Raw genomic sequence first — 22,545 nt, 5'->3', positions numbered from 1 at the left:
TCTCTCTCTCTCTCTCTCTCTCTCTCTCTCTCTCTCTCTCTCTTTCTTTCTTTCTTTCTTTCTTTCTTTCTTTCTTTTTGAGTCAGGGTCTCTCTACAAAGCCCTGGCTGTCCTGGATCTCACTATGGAGACCAGGCTGATCTTGAACTTAGAGCAAGCCACCTGCCTCTGCCTCCTGAGTGCTAAGATTAAGGGAATAGGCCATTATGCCCAGCTTTGATTATTATTTTTTTACTTCAATTTCAGAAAAAATATCAGAGGCAATTTAGAATAACATATGTCATTAAAAGAAAAAAAAAGAAGAAAGGAAGAAAGAAAGAAAGAAAGAAAGAAAGAAAGAAAGAAATTGGATTAAATTAGAAATTGCGTATAAATAAGAAAATTAACTGTCCCAACACTTATAATTACGTATAAGACTTAGCTATATGAACACAAAGGGAATAGTTAAATAGTAAATCTTCTAATTACTTCAGTCTCAAGCATACATTAAGAACTCTTAAGGCCTAGGTGCAATATTATGGCCTAGGTAAAAAGTTAAGGCCTTGGTCACTATTACCTGGCTAGCTTGCCATTTTTGACCTGTTGCAAGTATTATAAGGAAATGTTCTCATATGCTGTTTCTGCTCTTACTAGGAAAATTTCTCATGCCCAAGTTGATTGCAGTATGTTGATTGTTATGTTCTGTGCCCTTTGAAACCAATCACAAACGAAGTCAGAAGTACTACTTTGTATAGTTACCTATAGTAAGCTTGAGCCTGAACCAACCACCTGGAGGCACTTCCTGCATCTGTGTATAAGCTTTACTGGTATTGTATGGATGAGTGTAAGCAAAACATGGCTCATAATGAGACCCATTATTTTGAATACTAACAAAAATTTATAAAAAGGAGAATGTATATCTATCTATAAAATTTAACATTTTATATTTAACCTATGCTTGGATTTGTTTTTTTTAAGTAAAATCAAGCCCAAATTATTTAGGCTTATAATCAGTTCTTTCTCTCTCTCTCTCTCTCTCTCTTTTTTTTTTTTTTAAGCCTGATTTCATCTCATCGACTAACTTGTAAGTCTATTCAGTTCCCAACTACCCTGTTCGTCCACAATGTCCCAAGTGGTTGCCAAATGTATGGTCCATCCGGATTCCTCTCATGTTCTCCCATCAACACTAACATTTCTCTTCTTTGTGAAGCTTTGATTTTGAGTTATGGTTAGGATTTTTTCTAACCTACTTCAAATATTTATGATTCAAGCCAAGCACAGTCATCATACAAAATAATTTTAAAGTTTGGTTCCAATGAGCTCAGTCACAGACATATAGACATTCAGAAGGAAGACCTTACTCAAAAAAAAAAAAAAGAAAGAAAGAAAGAAAGAAAAAAAGAAAAGAAAGAAACATACATCATGAACATTTACAAAATGATATTCACTATCTCAGTTATAACAGCATCTAGCACTTAATGGAAGTTTCCATTTAAACAAACAAACAAAAAAAGATTTAAGAAACTGTTTTGCACTTCATCGACTCATTGCCTGCTGAGCCAAGCCCTCAGTTTCACAGATGAGTAAGACTGATACTCGGGTTGGCTATGCGTATCCCCAAGAAATACAGATAAAGGTCTGAGAACTAAGTTCAGTTCTATTCAATATGCTAGACTACCAAACTTAGGAGAAGCCCACTGAAAATAACTTTCTTTCAAAGACATTTTATTAATTAATAGCTCTACGTGGAAGTAGACAAAAATGATGTGCTAGGCTACAAGAATTCCTTTTACATAAAGTGACAAATACAGAGCCAAGAAAGTTTTTGTTAATTCTCACTGTATAAGCAATATGCTTACCTGTGTAGGACCAGCCAATCTCTTCAACAAGTTTCCTCTGTTGTCTGTAGTATCCATAAGCCCAGTCTAGAACCAAGAAAAATGAAACTATTAATTTGAAGAAAAACAGGTGGCTAAAACTTAAAATGATAAGTTGTCTAAATATTTTTCACAGCACGGGTGATTATTTTTAACATTCTTTTCTATGCTGCCCTCCCGACATCTCCATTCAGTCACGTCTCCATTGTTATCAAGCATCGACACATCTGGAGTAATTAGTGAAAACTGTAAGTAATACTTGTAAAGAATGCTAAAGTTTAGGCAGAGGCAGAACAAAGTTCACAGCAACTCGGAGGCATCATCATGAAGGAGACATGGCCAGAAAGGACAGCTTGTCTTCAAGTTCAAGACCTGAAATCCTGTTACTTGAAACCATTTGCCCTTGCAGCACATGCTAACTAAGTACCTGACTTTATTACCTGAGTTTATTCTGTCTTTGGATAAAATCTGTTAACAAAGCCGGGTGATGGTGGCACATATCTTTAATCCCAACACTCAGGCGAGAGGTAAGTGGATCTCTAGAAGTTCAAGGCCAGCCTGGTCTACAGAACAAGTTCCAGAACAGCCAAGGCTACACAGAAAAACTCTGTCTCAAAAAAACAACCAAACCAAACAAAAACCTGTTAACAAGCACAGGGGCCCTACTGCTTTCTTCAGATGTCATTCAGGTCTTAGCAGTAGCTCATCATAGCCCTTAGAAAACGTTATCCCCAGAGGCGAAGTCAGATTGGCTCTGGATGGTCTTTTTGACTACAATAGCACTGAAAACATTGTTTCTATAATGTTTACATCTGCCTGCTGAAAAGCCTGTTTTGAAAAGCAGAGACACCTTATTTTGTTTACCCTCCAGTGGATAATCAGGTAGTTTCCATTTGGGGTATGAGAGAAATGGTTTTGTACATGTAGTCATTGACAAAGGCAAAGCTCTAAAGCCTAGCTTCTGTTCCCCCTTTCACTAATCCTGCCCCAGGATTAAGGGGCTATTCATGACTTTTCTAAGGTTCTGTCTTCTGATCAGAATCCTTGCGTAACTTTAAGAGAAATAAAGCAAAGGAAAGTCAGGCAGCAACCCAGAGGTCTGCAGCAACCCAGAGGTCTGCAGCAACCCAGAGGTCTGCTAGCACAACTGAAATAAGTCGGTTATAGAAGACTGACCGGACAGGAGATTTCCCCTGGCAAGCACCCGGATGTTTCCCCCTAAAACTTGGCACCCACACTACAAGAAGTGATTTTCTAATCTTTTATTAAAGCATCTTAACTGTATCACTTTAAATGGTAGGTATTTTTATCATATAGAACCATTTTGATGATTTGCCAGCATCAGATACCATGCAAAAACTAACTGTACTTAACCAGTGATCCTTTGAAGTCAGTGTAACAGTAAACCCTTGCTTCAACATTTTGTTACAAAGAATTACAGCAAAATGTGAGCCAACTTTTGGCTTTCCTTACAGGGCTTCATCACCGCACAGAGAGTATTTGTACTGGGTTTCTAATTACACACATTAGGGAAGCATTTTCAATACAAGATTCCCAGGTGTTGGTAGCTCTCATCAGCCCCTTTATGTATTGTTCCCTTAATTGTTGCTTCATACAATGCTGTCACACATTCATATGCTAATTACACAGACCTTGGGCGTGAGAGAGTACCCCACTTTAAGAACTGAGCTCTGAAGTCTGATAGATGAGATGTGATAGCTCCAGTGAACAGGAAAAGGGGAATGGCTCACTTTTTTTTCTGGCATTATATACACTGGAACACAGTAAATCCTACATAAGGTACAATTGATCAAAGTGCTTAAACATTTACCATTCATGAACAGTATAAGTTATAGACTTGTTTTCTTTTTTTGTGCAGATTTTAGTTTTTGTAGCTTTGACACTTTTATTTTTTATTTTTTTCCTTTAGATTGAAAATACATAGTAAGTGTGTACTGGCTTGTTTTATGTTAACCTTACACAAGCTAGACTCCTCAGAGGAAGGAAACCTCAATGGAGAAAAATGTCTCAACCCTAACTAATACAGTCTGTTTAAATCTGTATTGTAGTTATGAAAGTAGGAGAGAAATTCTAAGGAACCATACACACAAATATAGGTAAATAAATATGTTTCCAGACAACTTATTTTAAAGGCTACTCTGAAATTTGTTATGAAAAAATGTTTTTTTAAATGCAGTGAGTTTTGACATAAAAAAATTGAAAGAGATTCAGCTTATATACTCTCAAATAACTTTAAACATTTATTTTTCAGCCCATTTCATCTTAGTCTTGCCTGAAGAATCAATATAAGGGGCTCAGTGGATAAAAGCACTTGCTAGCAAGAATGATGATCTGAAGTCAATCCTGGGATTCACATAGTAGAAGGACGGAAACTCCTGAGAGCTGTCCTCTGACTTCTGCACAAGGACCATGGCACAGACAAAAATTTAAAAATAAAAAACAAACCTTTCAAACAATTTAAGAGATTAAAATAGGAATATCCATATAAGCATACACACAATTATGTGTTTACTACTCTTTATACTCATGTAGAGCAACATTTTACTTTCCTTGATAATTGCCATTACTATTTGCCTCAAGTTTTTTTTAATACTTTTTATTAGGTATTTTCCTCATTTACATTTCCAATGCTATCCCAAAAGTCCCCCATACCCTCCCCCCCACTCCCCTACTCACCCACTCCCACTTTTTGGCCCTGGCATTCCCCTGTACTGGTTGCCTCAAGTTTTAAAAGCCCCTCTTACCAAATAAAAATGAGGGGCTCATTCCCTACTAATGTATCCTAAATACTTTAATTATAAAATCACTCCAACTGTACTCTAAGAAAGGTCTCTGTTACGTCTTGATCAATGTTTTCATCTGCCTCCTATTACAGATTGTAGGAACAGTGTTCTTATGGTACACATCGAGACATGTGCATATTGAATATCATACAGTGTCCAGAATATGAAAGGAAAAAGAAATAGAGTGGTTTTCAGGAAGAGAAACCAAGGAAAATATAACCACAAATATAAGTTTAGCATTCATGATTCTGAAAAAGGACTTGCCAAAGTAGAGAATATTTCCACATCTCATAACCTTTAAAGACATCACTAAGGCTCTTCAGCAGAGTGAAGAACCCGGAAGGGTGGGGAAGGAGCCAAATAATTAGAATGAATTTTTGGAAGCTCTTGAGAAAAGCTGACAAGGAAAGCCATGAAGAGAGGGACTGTGTGTTCTGGTAGAAGAAAAGGACTGAGTCTTAGGAGAGGCAAACAACGGAGCTTTCCAAAAGTTGTAGGGTCAGCCAAACTCTCACGTAAGCCTGCAGGTCATTAGAGATGTATTCTTGGGAGTATTGACTGTGAAGAAAGGTCATATAGATCTCTCCAGCTTTAATATACAGCTTACTTTCTTTTCTTACTGAGATTTCTGATTTTAATGGAATGCAGTCTATTGAGTTGATGGATGTGTGTCGAATGTATATCATGTATGGGTAAACTTTGATGTCTATAAAAAAAGATGATGGAGTAACAAGATAAATATTTTATCTGAAGTGAACAGGGTGAACGAATGTTCATGAAGAAAGATAGCTGACTTATACAGCTTGAACAAGGGGCCCAGAAATATGAAGACAGTCTAGTATCACCAGAGTAATTATTCACTAAATATTTTGACATGAAGATATTGTGCAGCAATGATTTTTTAAAAGATTAACAGTGACACCAGTCATAGAATATAAAACAAATCCCTTCTTTGAGGAAAATACAATACAATAAAACCCAAAATGAGAGTTTAAGAAAGGGCTCCACTTGTGTTGAAAGAAGGCCCATGAACATACCACATAAGAGTGAAGTCCTCTCTGGGTGGTTGACACTACATTTACACATCTGTGACCAAATACTTGATAGACACCATGTAAGAGAGGGAATATTTGTTTTAGCTTGTCCCTAAGTGCATGAGAAGAACATCATAGCTGTGAGAGAGCATAGACTCATTACTCCTCATTAGCCAGGAAACAGGAAACCTGGCAAGGACTCAGTGATGGTGACTTACTCTCTCCCATCAGGTATCACCACCTAACATTTCTAGAACCTCCCCAAATAGTGCAACCAGATTAACCACCACCCACCCCAACACACGAAACCAAAGAGAATAGTTCCTCTTCAGACCATAGCGTAATGTGTGCTTAGGTTTCCCTGCTGGGATTGCCTTCCTCTTTCTTACAAGAAGCTTGAATTCATTATCCAACGATCAAAGGTCAGCAGCCAACTGATGCAAACTGTCCATGTAAAATTAAATTCTTCTGTGAGTAAAGAGTTTTCAGTATCATTTTAATGTAAGTCACATTAACCCAATTCTTTGCTCAAGGCTAACCGATTGATGCTAGATTTTCTCTGTACATCTTCTTGTCATTCATTTCTAATGACCACGCAGCCTGTCTTCCTCACTTCATGCAGCATATACACAAACACTTGTGGATATGACTTGGCTAGTTATAGTCAGTCAGATAATATGGCCTCCTTGGGTATAGTAATCAATGAAACATTTTCTTACCATTAATTACTATAAATGTAACCCAAGTTTCTGAAAACACATTTCTGGGTAAAATGTATGCATGCATCACTGAGCCCTACTCTAACTCTTTGAGTTCAGCTGCCTTCCGGTGCTGAAAGGGAACACTTCACTGGAGAGCCTTCTCCAGAGACCTAACAGCAACAGCGCAATCTGTAGTCTCAAACTTTAAGAAGGAATACAGTGAAAATCGCAGGGCTTGTTAATTTGTATCATTAACAACGAATTCTAGATTAAAAGTAAGTTGTATAGGCAAGAAAAATTGTGGGTCCAAAGTTTCATGGCTGTGTTGGCATTTCCATCTCTCCATTGGAAGTCTTGCCTAGTTTTCAGGAGGTGACCATTTTACAGGGATGGGACAGAACTACTCCCCCTACAACTATGTAACTGGTATACAGCATATCCCTCATGTGGGACCTCTAACAGAAGGAGCAGGGGCTGTGTCTGACTCTGTTGCTTCCCTTTGGATCTTTCCCTCCTAACTGGAAGGCCTTGTCTAGATTAAAAAGAAAAAGATGAACCCAGTGCTACTACAACTTGATATGCTAAGGCTGACTGGTATTTATGGGAGGTTTTCTTCTGTGAGGGGGAAAGGAGGGGATGAAGGGGAAGGTGGGGTGTGAGGGAGAGACTGGGAGGAGAGGAGAGAGGGGAAGCTCTAATCAAGATGTAAACTAAATGAATAAATTACTGAAAAAAATAAACATAAGTTCAAGTGATCTGTATATAGAGAATAAGCTTAAAGAGACAAACCCCCAAATGTCTGAGTAACTCTATGAATATTTATCAACGCTATTCAGAGTTTTCAATGACAACTCACATGCTTCTCCTGGAAAGTAGTGTATTTTCTTAATCTTAAATACATACTTGTAACTTCCAGTGACTCATCTATCTCTCTGAAGTTGAAAAAAATTTAAATTTAAAAACATGCTCATAATAATCTTTATCATATAAATGTCCATGCATGATTGTTTTAAATTAATTTGAAAAAATGTAGATACACAAAATAGTTTTTAAATCACACAATCTCTTCTGTTAATAGAAAATTGCAGCTTATGACCTGATGCATTCATTTTATTTTATTGTTTGAGAATTTCATATATGCATATAAAATGATCAAATCCATTCCCCTTCTCATGCTTCCCCATACCCAAACACACACTCTCCCTCCCAAATTCATGTGCTTTTTGTTAAGCCCATTGCGTCCACTTAGAGCCGCCATTATGTGCATAGGTATAGAATCATCTTCTGGACCATGAGTAGTCTCTNAAGGGTTATATATCCATGAAGAAACCTGAATCTTTCTCTCCAATCAGCAGACAATTGCCAATCACTCTTCAGCTAATGGAGGACTTCCTGAATGCCACCTGTATGCCTCCCAGGATTTTAATCTTGTGCATGAAGTCAGTTTCAGTGAGTTCATATGTGCAAGGACCATATCATGGCCAGAGGACAGTTTTCTTGCAGTCAACCATTACATCTGATTCTTACAATCTTTTTACCTCCTCCATGGTGATCTCTGTGTCTTGGGACAGGAATATGCGTATATCTTTTAAATGGAGGATATTCATGTATATTTAATTCAGACTTTACATAACCTTAGTTAAATCCTTTATTTAGTTGATAATGCACATTTTCACAAACTAACAAATTACTGATCTAATCTCAAGAAATGAATATGCTTCTACAGCATCTTAGGAATATATTTAAACCATTCTCTGTACTTTGGTTATTAATATTTAAAGTCAGGGAGTGGAAAAATGGCTCATCTCCAACTCTAGCTCCAGGAGATCTGACTCCCTTCTCTGGCCTCTGTGGAACCATACTTACATGAACAAACCCACATATATACAAAAATTTAAATAATGTCAATAGTAATTATACTAATATATTTTAGGATCTGCTTATGTTTGAAACTCTTATCTCATGGATTTAAATGAGTGATGACAGTTTCCATTATTGCAGCTTAGGATATGTTGATGCATAAAATAAAGTTTATAGATTGCATATCTTTTTTATTAAAAAATGATGAAATAGACAACTCATTTTGTCATTACACAATCATAGGTACATACTTTATACTCATAATTAACAGTGAATTGCTCTGCCATAAAAGAAAAATCCAATTTTTTGATGACACTAATAATAAAACTAGCTATAGAAATAACAATGTATGTAAAAATAAAAAGTAGAATTAGCTGAAAGTATAAAAAGTAGTAAGATAAATTCAAATAAGAAGACACTCATGAGAATGTTAAAACACTGTAAATTATTAAATGTTATTGTATTTGTATTATATGCCATTGTGTTATTATATACTGGCAAATTGTGTGTAGTATAGTGTATTACTATTTGGTAATATAGATAAGTCTGTTTCCAGGAACTCTTTTATTCTCCTGCTTACACTGAAATTCATCATAGAATAAAATAGATAGAGAAATCATGCTGGAACTGCGCTGCTTTTTAGTTTTCAAGGTGTTGGCAGCTTCTTTGCAGATTGCTGAAGGAGAAAAGTCAAATCTTACCGAGCTGTGCACTCTAATAACACACTACTGGCCTGACAGTCAAGGTGGCTCACTAGTGCAATAGTGGCAAAACTGTTATAAAGGTAACCAATTGCTCTCTGATTGGATTTGAGGCTTTCTTCACAGGAGGGAATTCATGCCAACTAGTATAAACACTATCCAAATCTCACTGGGCCACATTGGGAGATACTTGTACTACTGTTTTGCTAAAGGGATATATAGATAGATAGATAGATAGATAGATAGATATACTCAAGAACATATATATATATATGTTCTTGAGTCCAATAACTGTGCCATTCCTGGAAGACAGCATTCTACAACACTCCTCCCCCTTCTTCCTCTGGCTCTTATTTCCATGCCTTCTTCAGTGATGGTTCCTAAGCCTTGAAGACAGTGATGGAAGTGTCTATTTAGGACTTACAATTATTAGTCACTCTCTCAGTACCATTATCAATCTCTGCAACAAGCATCACCCTTCTGCAAAAAGAAGCTTCTCTAGCTGACGCTGTGAGTTTAGGAAGCAGAATCATAACATAAATGATTATTTTATTTGACTGTTTGATTATATAGATGTTACTTTTTATAATTGTTAAATTCAAAGCATAAATGTCTATACATCAATAAGAGAAAAATATGAACAGAAGAAAAAATTAACTGTGTGGGAGGATGTGGAGCAAGAGGAACACTCCTCCCTTGCTGGTGGGAGGGCAAGCTTGTTCAGCCACTTTGGAAATCAATATGGCAGTTTCTCAGAAAATTTGGAGTCCATCAAGACCCAGTTTTATCACTCTTGGACATATATTCAAAGGATGCGGAAGTGGAATGGATATTTTAGTGTGCTGGAATTGCTGGAGATGGTAACAGGAGGGGTCTGTTGGGGGGATGGAGGGAGAGAGTACTAGAAGAGACACCTGGAATTGGGAAGAATTGGTGAAGCAGTGTGAAACCTAATGCAATGGGAACACCCTGGAATCTATGAGGGTGACCCTTGGGAAGACTCTTAGTAATGGGGATACAGAGCCTGAACTGGTCATTTTCTGTAACCAAGCAAGGCTTAGAATGCTACTTCAGACACCATAGATCTACTGAGAATTGTTAGACTGGGGCTGGGAAGCGAGCTCAGTTGGTAAAGTGCTTGCGTTACAATACAAGGACCCAAGGTTCCTCTCTAGAACTCCTGACTTAAAAAAAAATCCAGTTGTGATAGTGCACTCATAAGCCACTAAGAAGTCGGAGACAGATGGATCCCTAAGGCTCACTGCCCTGCTGGCTTAGCCTCCCACGAAAGTTCTGGGCTGTTGTGAGACCTTGCTTGAAAAGATACTGGATAGCACCTAAGAGGCATCACCCAACACTGTCCTCTGGTTTCCACCTGCATGTGCACACACATACACCAACACATATATCTAAAAGTACATGGCACTCGCACACAAGTAAATAAAACAGGGTGTGAGTTCGGTGAACAGACTCTCAAAGGTTTGCTATTGGTATTTTAATGCTCACTAATGCTAAAAGGATTTTTTTTCCTTTTTTTGCACACAAGTTTGAGGCTGACCTGGTGTGAACTTTCTGCTATGTAAGTTGGAAAGAGTTACTCAAGAATCTGGACATTTTTCATATCTCCTGACACCATAATCATCTATTTTAAAGGCAACTCACGTGGGAGAGATCAAAGGGTGATGTGCCAAGCTGTTGGTAACACCTCAAATAAAAGCTAGTTAGTGGGAAATAAGTTAATCTGCAGAATGGGAGTGCTTAAACTACGGTCACACTGTTAAAACATGTGAAGCTTTTAAGGATATATTCTCATACTCTACCTACTTTACAGGACTGAAACCATTATCAGTATTTAATATGTTTTTGTAAATACTACACATATAGAAATGTAAATTTCACCACATGGTGCCCTGGGGAGCTGACGTTGATCTTTTCATATGTTCTTATGACTTCTTGAATATGTTTGATGTGACTAGATCTTTAGTGCATTTACACTTTGAAACAACATTGGAAACAACAACCAAACAAGCTAAAGATGACCAACTTTTCTGAAGACTGTGTAAAGAACATTGAAAACCGTTTAAACTTGTCACTTTGGGCTTCCAATAAAAGCTTGCATCGTTTTCACAAGAAACTGTATGTACAGATGCGTGTGAAGAGCATTTTAAAGTTAAACTGAGGATAACCAAACCCAAGTCTATACACAATGGGCAGCATCAGACTACCAAAAGCTATAGTAACTGTGAGAGCCACAGACTGTCCCCAGGGCACTCTGGTCAGATGGAGAGGGTTCTCCATGCAGGAGAAATTCTTGAAATTCCCTTATCCTCATCTGCATCTTAGTTCTAGAAGATTTCTTTACAGGTAAAATGAAACCCCCAAGGTCTCGACATTGAATGGGAAAATTTGGCAGCTTTATGTGCTAACTGATCCTGAAATAGGTGTGGATTGTACTTCAAAACCACTGCCAATGTGTTTATAGATTCATCATACAGTTAGGTCTGGGCACAACAGCAAGCTTTTCTTGACGCCCTTTCAGGAGATGGACTGGAAACCCATTTTTGTCATTAATACCATTGAGATTACTTCCACTGGTCTAGAATAAAAAATAAATTATTCATAGGAAACATTTCAAAGCAATTAACTTCTTGTTGCCTATTCAATGGACTTACAATGATTTAACTTTTTGATTTGTCAGTATCTTTCACAAACTGAATCGGCCATGTGTTATTGCTCATTAAACCTATTTAAGACCAGTCACTGTGTTTCCAAAAGAGATCAAGGCAAACATGACAGACTTGTCTAATTTTAATTATATGCCTATGGAAATATGTGTGTGTTTTACTTCATTCTTAGGGAGAAGAATGACACTTTGAGAGATGGCCTTAACAAAGTCATGTTCCTTGATTCTATTTCCACAAATGCAAAAGCACACCTTTACCCAGGATGTCAGCAAGGGACAGAACGTGTCATGGTAAGCTCTGTGTTGTTGGGTTTTTTTTTAATGCCATGTTACATATTTTCTAAAGTTTTTTGTTCACTTGCTTATTGATGATACCTGATCCTTAGCTCGCAGAGCTCTGGGTCATTGTAACTAGACATGCAACACACATAGAGAAACATTAATGTTTGCAAGCAAATATTAAACTGCTCCATCTGAAGAACAGCATGAACCCTAAGAAGCTCAACATTCAGTCTTAGACTTTGAGGGACTATCCTTAACTAGGTGTCTTAAAGCTTCTTAAAATAAGCACATTTTTTCCTTTTCTCATTTGAGACAGTGTCTTCTGAGGCACCACAAGGTAGTCAGTCCCCAGTCCTGACTCTTCTATGTAAGTCTCCCAAGTGCTGTGATGAGGTGTGTACTATACCCACACACCCAGATTTCAAAATAAATACAGCGTTAACAGCAAGATTTTGAGAACACTGACACTCTCTCCTTGTTTTGAAAGAGGTTGAAGATAGCTTGGTTCCACTGTTTTTTAACATTTCACACCTTTTACACTTTTCAACAGCTTTCCCCATTGGTACAGGATTTTTTAAATGTGTTTAATGATGTCATTAGTCAGTATTAATGTAAAGATGTTTTCATTACATCCTTAGTTGCTTTCCATTGTTATTGAGTATCAGTTCACATTAGATACTGGTGATTTTTAATAATAATAATAATAATAATAATAATAATAAATGACAGCTACTGCTTTCTTAGGATGGTTAGGTGTGTCACTGCCACGAGATGATTGGGAAATAATTACTCATCTTGGTTTTCTCCACTGTAAAGTGTAAGGCAGGCAAGCAAAAACTGTTCAAATCCTAATACGGCCTTCTGGGCCATTGGGTTGGTTTTATTTGTGTCCTGTTTCTCTGCTTTGCATCTGGACTCCTCTCCATCCCACATCTTTATTAATCAGGCATAATACTTTCACTTCCAGAGATGCCCTCTTTTTGGATCTTTGGATGTGCACAGTCCTCATTCCCTGAACCAGCAAAGTTGCCTCCCGGATCCCAGGAAAAGGATTTAGTTCAACCGCCAATCGCTACATGCTTCTTCAAAGCTTTTGGTCAGTGACCTATCTTGACTAACAACAGAACTGGATCTTATTGGCTCAGTGTTGCAACAGCTGTTCACAAATTTTGCCTGAAACATGAATGTTTACTGCAGTGGCAGATGCCCAAAAATGCTCCTAAGGTGGCCTAGATAGTACAGATTATTGTGCTTATAGGAATAAGATGTGTAAAGCACCCCTGTTCAGTGTGTAATTAATAGCCTTGTAGAATAGATCTCACCAGTTACATTTTACACACAATCACAAGTGGCTGGCTAGGGATTCGATATTATCTTTTTTGAACTAGACAACTTAGTTAGAATGAATATGTTTTTCCTCCAGTTTACCATTTCATTTGTGAGGATATGAAGAGATAGAACAAGCTAAAACAGTATTTGGGACCTGGATTACAACCAGGTCTCTGCTGGCACCTAGTCCTGAAGTTATTAGGCCACTGGGACACCTCAAGGTAATTAACATACTCCTGCAGGGTGATAAAGAGACACTCAACAACAGAACAAAGGTAGCAGGGTTGTTTTCACCCCTAGGGAGTTATCCCTGTGTGCTAATTAAGGAAAAGAAAGGGTGTTTTCCTGAAAGAATTTAGGCCTTAAATTTTATATATGATATACCACAAAAACACAAGATATTGAAACAGAAAGATGATTCCTTTCAGGAATTTAAAAATATATATATGAGCATTTATTGAGGGGGTTGTTGCCCATGCCAAATCACATGAATGTACATCAGAAGATAACTTTCAGGACTCGGTTGTCTTCTTCTACAAGTGCGTTCTGGAGTTCAAACGCAGGCTGTCAGGCCTAGTGGCAAGCACCTTTACCCCTTGAACCATTTCTCTGGCACTCATATATTTTTTAGTAACAAAAAGACACTTTCCTGCAGTTTATACTTTTGGCATTAATTTCACTAAAGCGAATTGTTTTGGTGGGAAACATTTGATTTATGATCTGCCATATCAGATGAAATACACACTGATTTGACTTTCAAAATGAAAGCTCACCGTATTTTGTACTCAAAGAGATCATAAACTAGCAGCATGCACCGGGATCTTACTATGCCACCCAAGATGCTCTCAAACATGGATATTACTGCCCTGACATCCATACTGTTGAGAGGCTTGACCACAGTGTTAAGAATTTGAGCCACCTTTACATACTCAGAACCAGTTGACAGAGGCGACTGACTTGATTTTAAATGATCCTTGCATCTTCAACTGAATGAAAAGCCTTGGCACCTGTATTTAAGTAAATGTTCCTTATTAAGTTTGGATTCTCGAAGCCTCTCTGGTCTCAGAATAAGGAATAGGAGTTGTTTGGCATTAGAAGACTCTTTCTGGGTACATAGGCACCTTGAACACCCCTTGGTGATACAGCAATGGGGTTAGCTAGTGATCTGGGATGGTGGTCCATGTTAGGAGACCTTGGGCAGTGCTATTACATGAAACAGGTATCTCATCACTTATGATAGCTGTCGTCCAGAAGGAAGGCACTGTGGCATACCCTGTGCTAGGCCTTATTCATCAGGGAGAAAGGTATCCCCTTTTATTCATGGATCTGCAACAAGACTTAGTGCCATTTCATCCAGTTTTCATAGAATGGCCAGTCCACTCGGCAGTGCTATGTAAAATAAGAAGAAATCCCCAGGGGGTGTTTTTATATGTGGAACCAGCATAGTCCTGGCACATTAGGAAGTAAATGACAGTTACCAGTTGGTTTCAGAGCTACAGAGAGGCAGGAAGTGTTCCACAGACTCTTCTTAGGATCACCAAGGGGGTTGTTTTAGTGACTCCAATTATTCCACCAATTTTTAAAGAAAAAAAATTAAACATTTTTGTTTTTTAAAGTAACACCGAGTGCCAAAGGTATTTCAGAGGAAGGAGGAGGGGGGGGAGGAGCAGAGACTGATTCAGCAGATGATTTATGATTTTAATGAACTTGACTCTTTGAATTCAGGGCATGTCTTGAGGATTTTTCACAAAAACAATCAATCCTTTTCAGGGCTTGATGCCAGAGTAACTTCCTGCACTCAGTCAGTGCATCGCCATGGACACACTCGGATGCCTTTCACTCTCTGCCTCTCTGCAGGGTTGTATTTTGTGATGAGAAGAAAAAAGCTATAGTGTCGCTAAAGCGTTCTTGGGCCCTTAGACAACAACGACCTTTGTATTATGAATGATTATCAGAAAGTTAGAGAATGAGAAAAACTAAACAAAACAAAACTATTTCCACGTACCAGACAAAAGAGGACCACTACAGACTCCAGAAAATACCAAGCAACCATAAACGAATGGTGTGATTTAAGGCAGTGGTAAAGATGTAAGGCTCTGAGTTGGAGCAGCCCCAGGGGAAGCTCCAGGTCTGTGTTTCTCTTAAATGGACAGCACATACAAAGCAAAGACGGTAAGGATGTAACTAGCTAAAACATCCATCAGTCACACGGCTGGATAATTCCAATCCTTGATTCCAGTTTTTCCCAGCAAGTAAACCAGATTAGTTTTGTCTGAACATTATAAATTATTTCCAAAATGCTTTAATTTGTGTAAACAAACCTAGAATTCTTTGGTTGAAGGTTTGAAATTTCAATTAATGGTACACGATTGTACTGACACTAATAAACAAAGAGAATGCTTACCCCTTAGTTGCTGAGGTGAGGTAACTATGGCAATATCCAGAGAAATCCCTACCACAAATCTCTTTGGTTTTACAGACCATCTGTAGGCTAATTGGAATACTCATTAAGTCAGTGCAGGTTAAGTACAGAAACATCTTACCAAGACTGTACTCGCTAAACAAACAAATGTATTCCAAGAACTATTCATTTAAAAATTTCAAAATATCTACCTCATCTCCTTAATAATCTTACACAGGAAAAGTTTCATGGGTCAGTTTGCAAAGTTCCTAAACCATTTCAGATCTCAGCCGAGTTAGAAAATTCTAATCCTATAGTGCCTTCGGGTAGTAGGTAATAGCTAAGAAAGTTTTGGTCAAGAGATAACCCAGAGTACCATAGAATACTGAATACAATGCCTTGCTGCTCTCAAGCTTCTGTGTGCCCCGAAAGCACTGACTAAGTCATCCTTTGCCTGTATATCTTGACTTTCTTCCTTCTCTGCCTCCTCCAACACCCCTCAACCATCTTAGTCTCATGGCACCTTAATGATGGAATATCTTTGACTGGTGAACAGTCTTTCTCAGAATTTTAACGGATCAAGAATTGTCTAACACATTATTATTATTGTTATTATTTATTATTATTATTATTATTATTATTAAACTTAGTGTGTTTAGTTCTAAACACCTTGAGAATTTGGAAAGTGCATATCATGTTCCCTACACCTCACTAGGCATTCCATACACCTAACTGTGTGCTTCTTAGGGGTTCAACAAATATTAATTCAATAAATAATCAATGGATTCTCAGAGGAATATTTTCTGCCAATTACAAATCTTCCCTTTTTGTTGCTAGAGAGAGCAGTGGTCTAAATCACCCCCCTTTGTGATTAGGAGCTGAGCATGCATTCTGTTTTTACAACAGAGCAAACAGTAGCCATTGCTCCGCCATCACTCAGCATGCGCAAGCTTCCTTCTCCACCTTTCAACTAATTTCCATCCTCACTCAGTGACTACTTTCCCATGAAGACAGATGTCCACACTTTCCTGTCCTCCTACTCCTTCTAGGATTTCTTGAGTGTCACTATCTCTTCACTGATCTCCTTGGGCCGGATAACACAATCGAGCCTAACCACCCTAAAATTTCTCTTCCATTGCCTTCCTTTTACCTTAGATACATGCACCTGCGAACAGTTTTCTAGCAGCACCTGTCATCTGCATGTGATATTTCCCTATTTTCTTTCTGTCCAGGGAGCACTTTAACGAGCAGAAGTCAGGGAATTCCATCACCAAAATGGGGAAAGAATATGTGCTTAATGAATAATACAAAAATGAATGAAGGGTTACTGAACATGGCAAATGATACAAAATGCACTTCCAACCTAATAGACATCTCTTGTTTTATGTTCCAAATGCTTTCTGCTGTCAGAGAGCAATATACACACAATGATGTGTTGGTGTGGCAAGGTACACCCTGTCTAGTAGTCTTCATAGAAGATGGTTGTTGTTATCCATAAATATATGAAACTTCCCCTAAAATTTATTAGAATTTCTTGAGCTTAGCCAGTACTTTCTTCTGTTCTATTATTGAAACCTTCAATTAAACCCAGTGCTCAGACCTGTAGAAAATACCTCAGCATACATTTCCATTTCAAGTATAATTTTCATCTCCCTTTTCAGAAATAGCTTTACTTTTTGATTAACAGGTCATAAAGAGAACTTCAATTAATTTCCCCCTTACGATCTTCCTGTGCAGATTTGCCATTTAAATAAATGTAATAACTGACCTTATAGTTGTCTAGGTGCCTACAGTACTGAAAATCTTAATGAAATACTGAATACCTTATTAAAACAAAAACCATTTCACATAGGCACATAAAGTAGAAAGACTCCTAATTTTCTTTTATGGTGTATATGAGAGGTCCTATGTCTTACATACCCAGCTGTGAGTGAGAGATAGAAACAGTTACATGAGGGGGGAATTAGATTTACTTACAAAGAACTCAATGGAATTTGTTTCTAAGTAACTTTTTCCTTTCATTTTGAGACTTATCCTTGACAGACCTAGCACAGGTCCTAGAAAGGTTGGTCATTTACAGGCACACCCTCTACTAACCTCTGCCACCCATCTAGGCAATGAGAAGGACAATGAAAGACAAGAAAGCTGAGTCAGACACAGAGCATGGGACATGCATCCGAATTAGGGATGAAGAGATACTTTAAGTGCATTCAATGTAAAAGCACTTTCTATTATTATGAAGCAAAACATAGTGCTTACTTATTTATCATTACAACTAGTATGGTTAAAAGTTCGTTTTATTTTAACTGGCTGCTTAGAACATAAATCAATAAGTCATCAGTGTGTTAAACTATGTAACAGCTTGGAACTTCTAATTAGCTCAAAGCTTGGTTCCATGTAGTGCATAACTGTATATATCACACAAAATGAAAACTGTTTTAAGTTATATATAGGTTGGTGACTCTGAGTGAATGGTAAAACAGCAAATGAACTCGGGTTGGTGGTACTGGATGGTATTTATCAATTCTCTTTGGAATCATTGCAACAGAAGATGGAGAGTTCACAGTAGCCTGCCAGGCTTCCTCTGTTGTGTGTGTGATTTGGCACTCGAGGGCTAAAATGTAGGAGTATAGAGGCCCCCATACTATCTTCAGACTTTCAGAATATTCCTGTGTCTTCGTTCAGTGCCATTATTCATTCATAACCCATACCATGCATGGATCTGAAAGGTGTGAGATGAAGGACAAGGTGAAAGTTTGACTTGAGAACAGAAGAAAAGCAAGGAAATCAGAGAAAAGATAACACAAACAAAATTACTGACTCCATAGAACAGTCAGAAACATCTCAGAACCAGAGCCTCTGTGTGCCTGCCTCCTATACTATGCACACTGGATACATTTCCATGACATGACTCTTCAGGTACCCAACGCCCTCTTTCTTCCTCTTTAACATTCCAGAGTGTTTGCTTTGGCATTTCACTTTCCTAATCTTTATCCAGAGGATCCCATATTATTTCAAAAGAAGGAGGCACACTACTGTTATAGAATATCTTTCTGACCTTAACACAAAGACGGAATGTCTAAATATGATGATGATTTTACCATTGGACAGCTATATTTGCAGATAAGTCAGTTTCAATCAAGAACACAGAGCATCCAAATGGTAGTTTATATTCATTTGATAAAGAACACTTAAAAAGTAATCTCAAGAATTGTGAATCTTATTAAATTATATACCTGAGAAGAAATAATCATGGCATTTTTGTTAGTGTTTACAAATTATATTATTTAACTTTACTCATTTATTTTTGAAAGCTGGAAAAGAATTATACATGACATTCAAATAGTGTTTTTTATTTTATTTAAAAATTCACAATAATTTATGAAATGCATAAATTTAAACTATAAGAGACATATATATGAAATAAATTAAGTAGCTAAAATATGCTAATTTATATTTTAATATTTTTTATCTTGGACCATTCCACAGATTTTGACATATGAATAGTCTATAATATATTGTGACTTTTAAATATTCTTTTAAAATATTCTTCTAAATCTATGACTAAATAAGCTATGTGAAAGCATAGATGCTTAGATAACTCTTTAATTAATGGTCTTGAGCCATCACTAAGAAATTAGAGAAAGCATTTGGCACATACATACAAAGTCATACAACAATATGAGACTTATGGCTTCCATTTATAAAATCCCTATTCCTGATGTTTATCCAGACATGACAAAATGAATTAAATGTCTTCAAATTTAACTTCAATATTTAATTTGTTTTACTCAAGGTTTTTGCTATATTACATAGTTCAGTAAAACTAATAAGAATTTTAATGGCCATTCCTATCAGTTTAAAATCATTAGCATTTAATAATAGCCACATGACTTAACTTGGTTTTTTGGTTAATTTGGTATAACATCACTTCTTTTACTATGTACTAGTTACATAATTATTGATGGAATTAAATTCTATAAATAGTATTTATTCAGATAATGAGATTTTAGTTATTCACAAAGAATATTCACATAGAGAGCTTTCAAATTTTCAATTTCATTATCTACATTATACAATAAAAAATGTGAAGTCTCTGAAAACAAAACAGAGTTTGCTTGATCAAACAGTAGTTTTAAAGATCTAATAATTTATTATTCCATATGAATACTAAATATAACTCAAGTGTATCTTCCAAAATAATAGATCATATGCTTCACTTTCTAAATAGGGTATAGAAAACTGGCTCTTTCCAGGAAAGCAAGACCCAGCTAGCCACTGTGCAGAGGGTGTCAAGTCAGGACATGCTGTTAAAATGCATAACATGTGTGATCAGAAACCCCTGTCCTTTCTCAACTAAATCAAGCCTCTCTCCCTGAAACTGAGGGGAGCTCAACTTTCTAAGACTCCCCCAAACAAACTTTACTTGGAAAAAAATTTACTTGTACCAAACTAGTACCTAGCCAACAACGACAGTCTTCAATTTAGCTATCATTCCTTATAAATCATGAATCTGATATCGAACAGTGAAAGATGACATTGGTGATTGAATCATATCAGACTGGTACAGTCAAACAAAAAAGATAAAATTTAATTGTGTTCATTTTACGTCCAGAAGACATTCTATACGATTTTATTATAAAAGTCTGTCATATAACAGTAAAAAGAGTAAAACAACCATTTAGACACTGGAAAGTGACAGTTACCCATCTGTGTGGTTCCTTAAATGAGAAATTCACACTTTTAATTCGAGATATATATAGGGCAGGAAATAGTCCTGACATCAAGTCTCATCTCTGATAAAGTCTTTAGTCAGCCACAGACTTTTTTCTTTTCAAATGATTGTTCTCTTTAAACGGAGGCAGTCTTTTAAGCCCTGTTGTCCCTAAGCCATTAATAAATCTCAGTTTTCCAGTTTCCTAGGAAAATGGACCCTGAAACACAATAGAGAGATAAGAAAATCACCACATATTCAAAGGTCATCGCTGCAGTAGGCAAGGCCATTAACCTTTTATATGGTGCAAGTAATTGACAGAAGTGTACCTGTAAAGACGAGAGATGTTATCTCTAATAAATCATGTCAATTATCTTGGGAAGGTGTTCCACAGAATGACAGAGCAATAGTGTTAGGGAGATGGTAGTCACATGGTTAGGAGTATCATCGTGGAGATGCTTTCAGGTTCACTCATAACTTAAAAACGTCAATCATCACTTCTTGCAGAACCTCCCACTTTTCCAAAACGGCTCCTGTGCTCTAATGCCTTTATGTGTTTGTCTTTGTTGTAGGTTGTGGTATGGTCATAAAGTGATACATCTGTCCTCATAATATCAGCTGTCCCTGGTGACTGTCTCTACAGAACTCTCCCCACAAAGGCTGAAGAGTGGAGTGAGGGATTCTGGGTAAAAATTGGTTGGTGCGGGTTCTGTTCTCTTGGTTAATGCAGAGTAAGGCATTGCTTCACATTATTGCTCTAAATATTGTTGGTACACTCTGTGGAATGTGAAACACATGGATACACTGTTCTCTTTACCCAAGGACAGAGCAGAAATGCCAATTCAAGAGAAAAAGTCTTTCTCAGTATCTCTTTACTAGGGGAATTACCTATAGTTCCTTGAGGTAATCAACATAAAAAAGACACCCTGAGGCTCAATCAGTCAAAGAGCTTTAAAATTGATTACATAGACATAAATCTACATAATTATAGTTCATGTAAAAGATTTTTAACTGAACAACTTGCAAGGATAGCAAAAATGAAGTTTATTTTTAGTCTGTCAAAGTAAAGCTGAAACTGCACCTATAATTCTTAGGTCTGTATAAACATATAATTCTTAGGTCTATTTATATGATAGATTGTGAGGCAGTGGACTGTGCCAGGAATCTTGGTAAAGTTGAGAGGGTTGGAAGCCCTAGGACCTCATCCATACCAAAGGATGGTAGGAGCTTCACCTGCTTCTGACCAGGTCCCTGTCATGTGACCACAGCATCCCATGGAGAGAATCAGGACAATCACTCAAGCAGGCACAGTGCCCCAAGCCAGACAGAGACATGTGCAGATGAGACATCCCTAACATCTCAGACCAAGCCAATAGAAAGCATCTGCTGTCAGATGTATATAAGATCCTATCTGAAGGAATAAAGGTGTGAGAATTCCTCCATCCCAGATCCTCTGAGAGCTTCTGTCACATAGGAGCTATAACAGTTCCTGGGAAGAGGGCTTTCTCCTGAAGCTTTCCATGCGTGTTCCTGACCTTGGTTCCTGGCAGCTGCACCTTGCACCTGGCTTGCTAGCAGAGCACCCTGCTGGCTCTGCGCAGTGCAGTGTCTGGTTGCTTAGCACAAGTTGGACAGACAGACAGACAGACAGAGAGAGAGAGAGAGAGAGACAGAGACAGAGACAGAGACAGAGACAGAGACAGAGACAGAGACAGAGACAGACAGACAGACAGACAGACAGAGACAGAGAGACAGAGAGGCAGGGACAGAGCCAGAGAGAAAGAGAGGAGGAGGAGGAGAAGGAGAAGGAGGAGGAGGAGAAGGAAGAGGAGGAGGAGGAGGAGGAGGAGGTTGTTTCTGAACTTTAAAAAGAAAAGTTTAGCAAAAACAGGAGGAAAATAAAAAGAATCACAGTATTAGAGTGTATGGGTTCCTTAAGCTATAAGTTGCCTTTTCTAGACCATTCTGCTAAAGGAGTATACCTTGAAGCCTTCACTATAAATTTCCAAATTTATTTCCATTTCTAAGTGTATATGTGCTGGTTAGAAAGAGTGCACACAGATGATCTACTTCCTTCTGGGCAGTAGGAAAGGGAAGTATGAAGATGAAGGATGGTCTCTCCCTGGGGAGTAGCCCATGCGGCTGGCTGGCTGCCAGACAGGGCACCACAGAAGAAAGAG

At 37.6% G+C, this 22,545-nt stretch overlaps 1 protein-coding gene across 1 annotated transcript in view; it reads right to left on the bottom strand.

The window, feature by feature from the left end:
* Ptprz1 (protein tyrosine phosphatase receptor type Z1) overlaps nucleotides 1-22,545 on the bottom strand; it is a 176,752-nt gene that overhangs the window by 127,020 nt on the left and 27,187 nt on the right. The window contains exon 2 of the mRNA XM_021165229.2: nucleotides 1,839-1,904. Within this exon, the coding sequence (XP_021020888.1) occupies nucleotides 1,839-1,904 (66 nt within the window). The remainder of the gene's footprint in view (nucleotides 1-1,838; nucleotides 1,905-22,545) is intronic.

This window comes from Mus caroli, chromosome 6 (assembly GCF_900094665.2).
Source record: "Mus caroli chromosome 6, CAROLI_EIJ_v1.1, whole genome shotgun sequence".
Lineage (NCBI taxonomy): Eukaryota > Metazoa > Chordata > Mammalia > Rodentia > Muridae > Mus > Mus caroli.
Note: the sequence above shows the minus strand (reverse complement) of the source record. Positions and strands in the feature narration are given on the sequence as shown.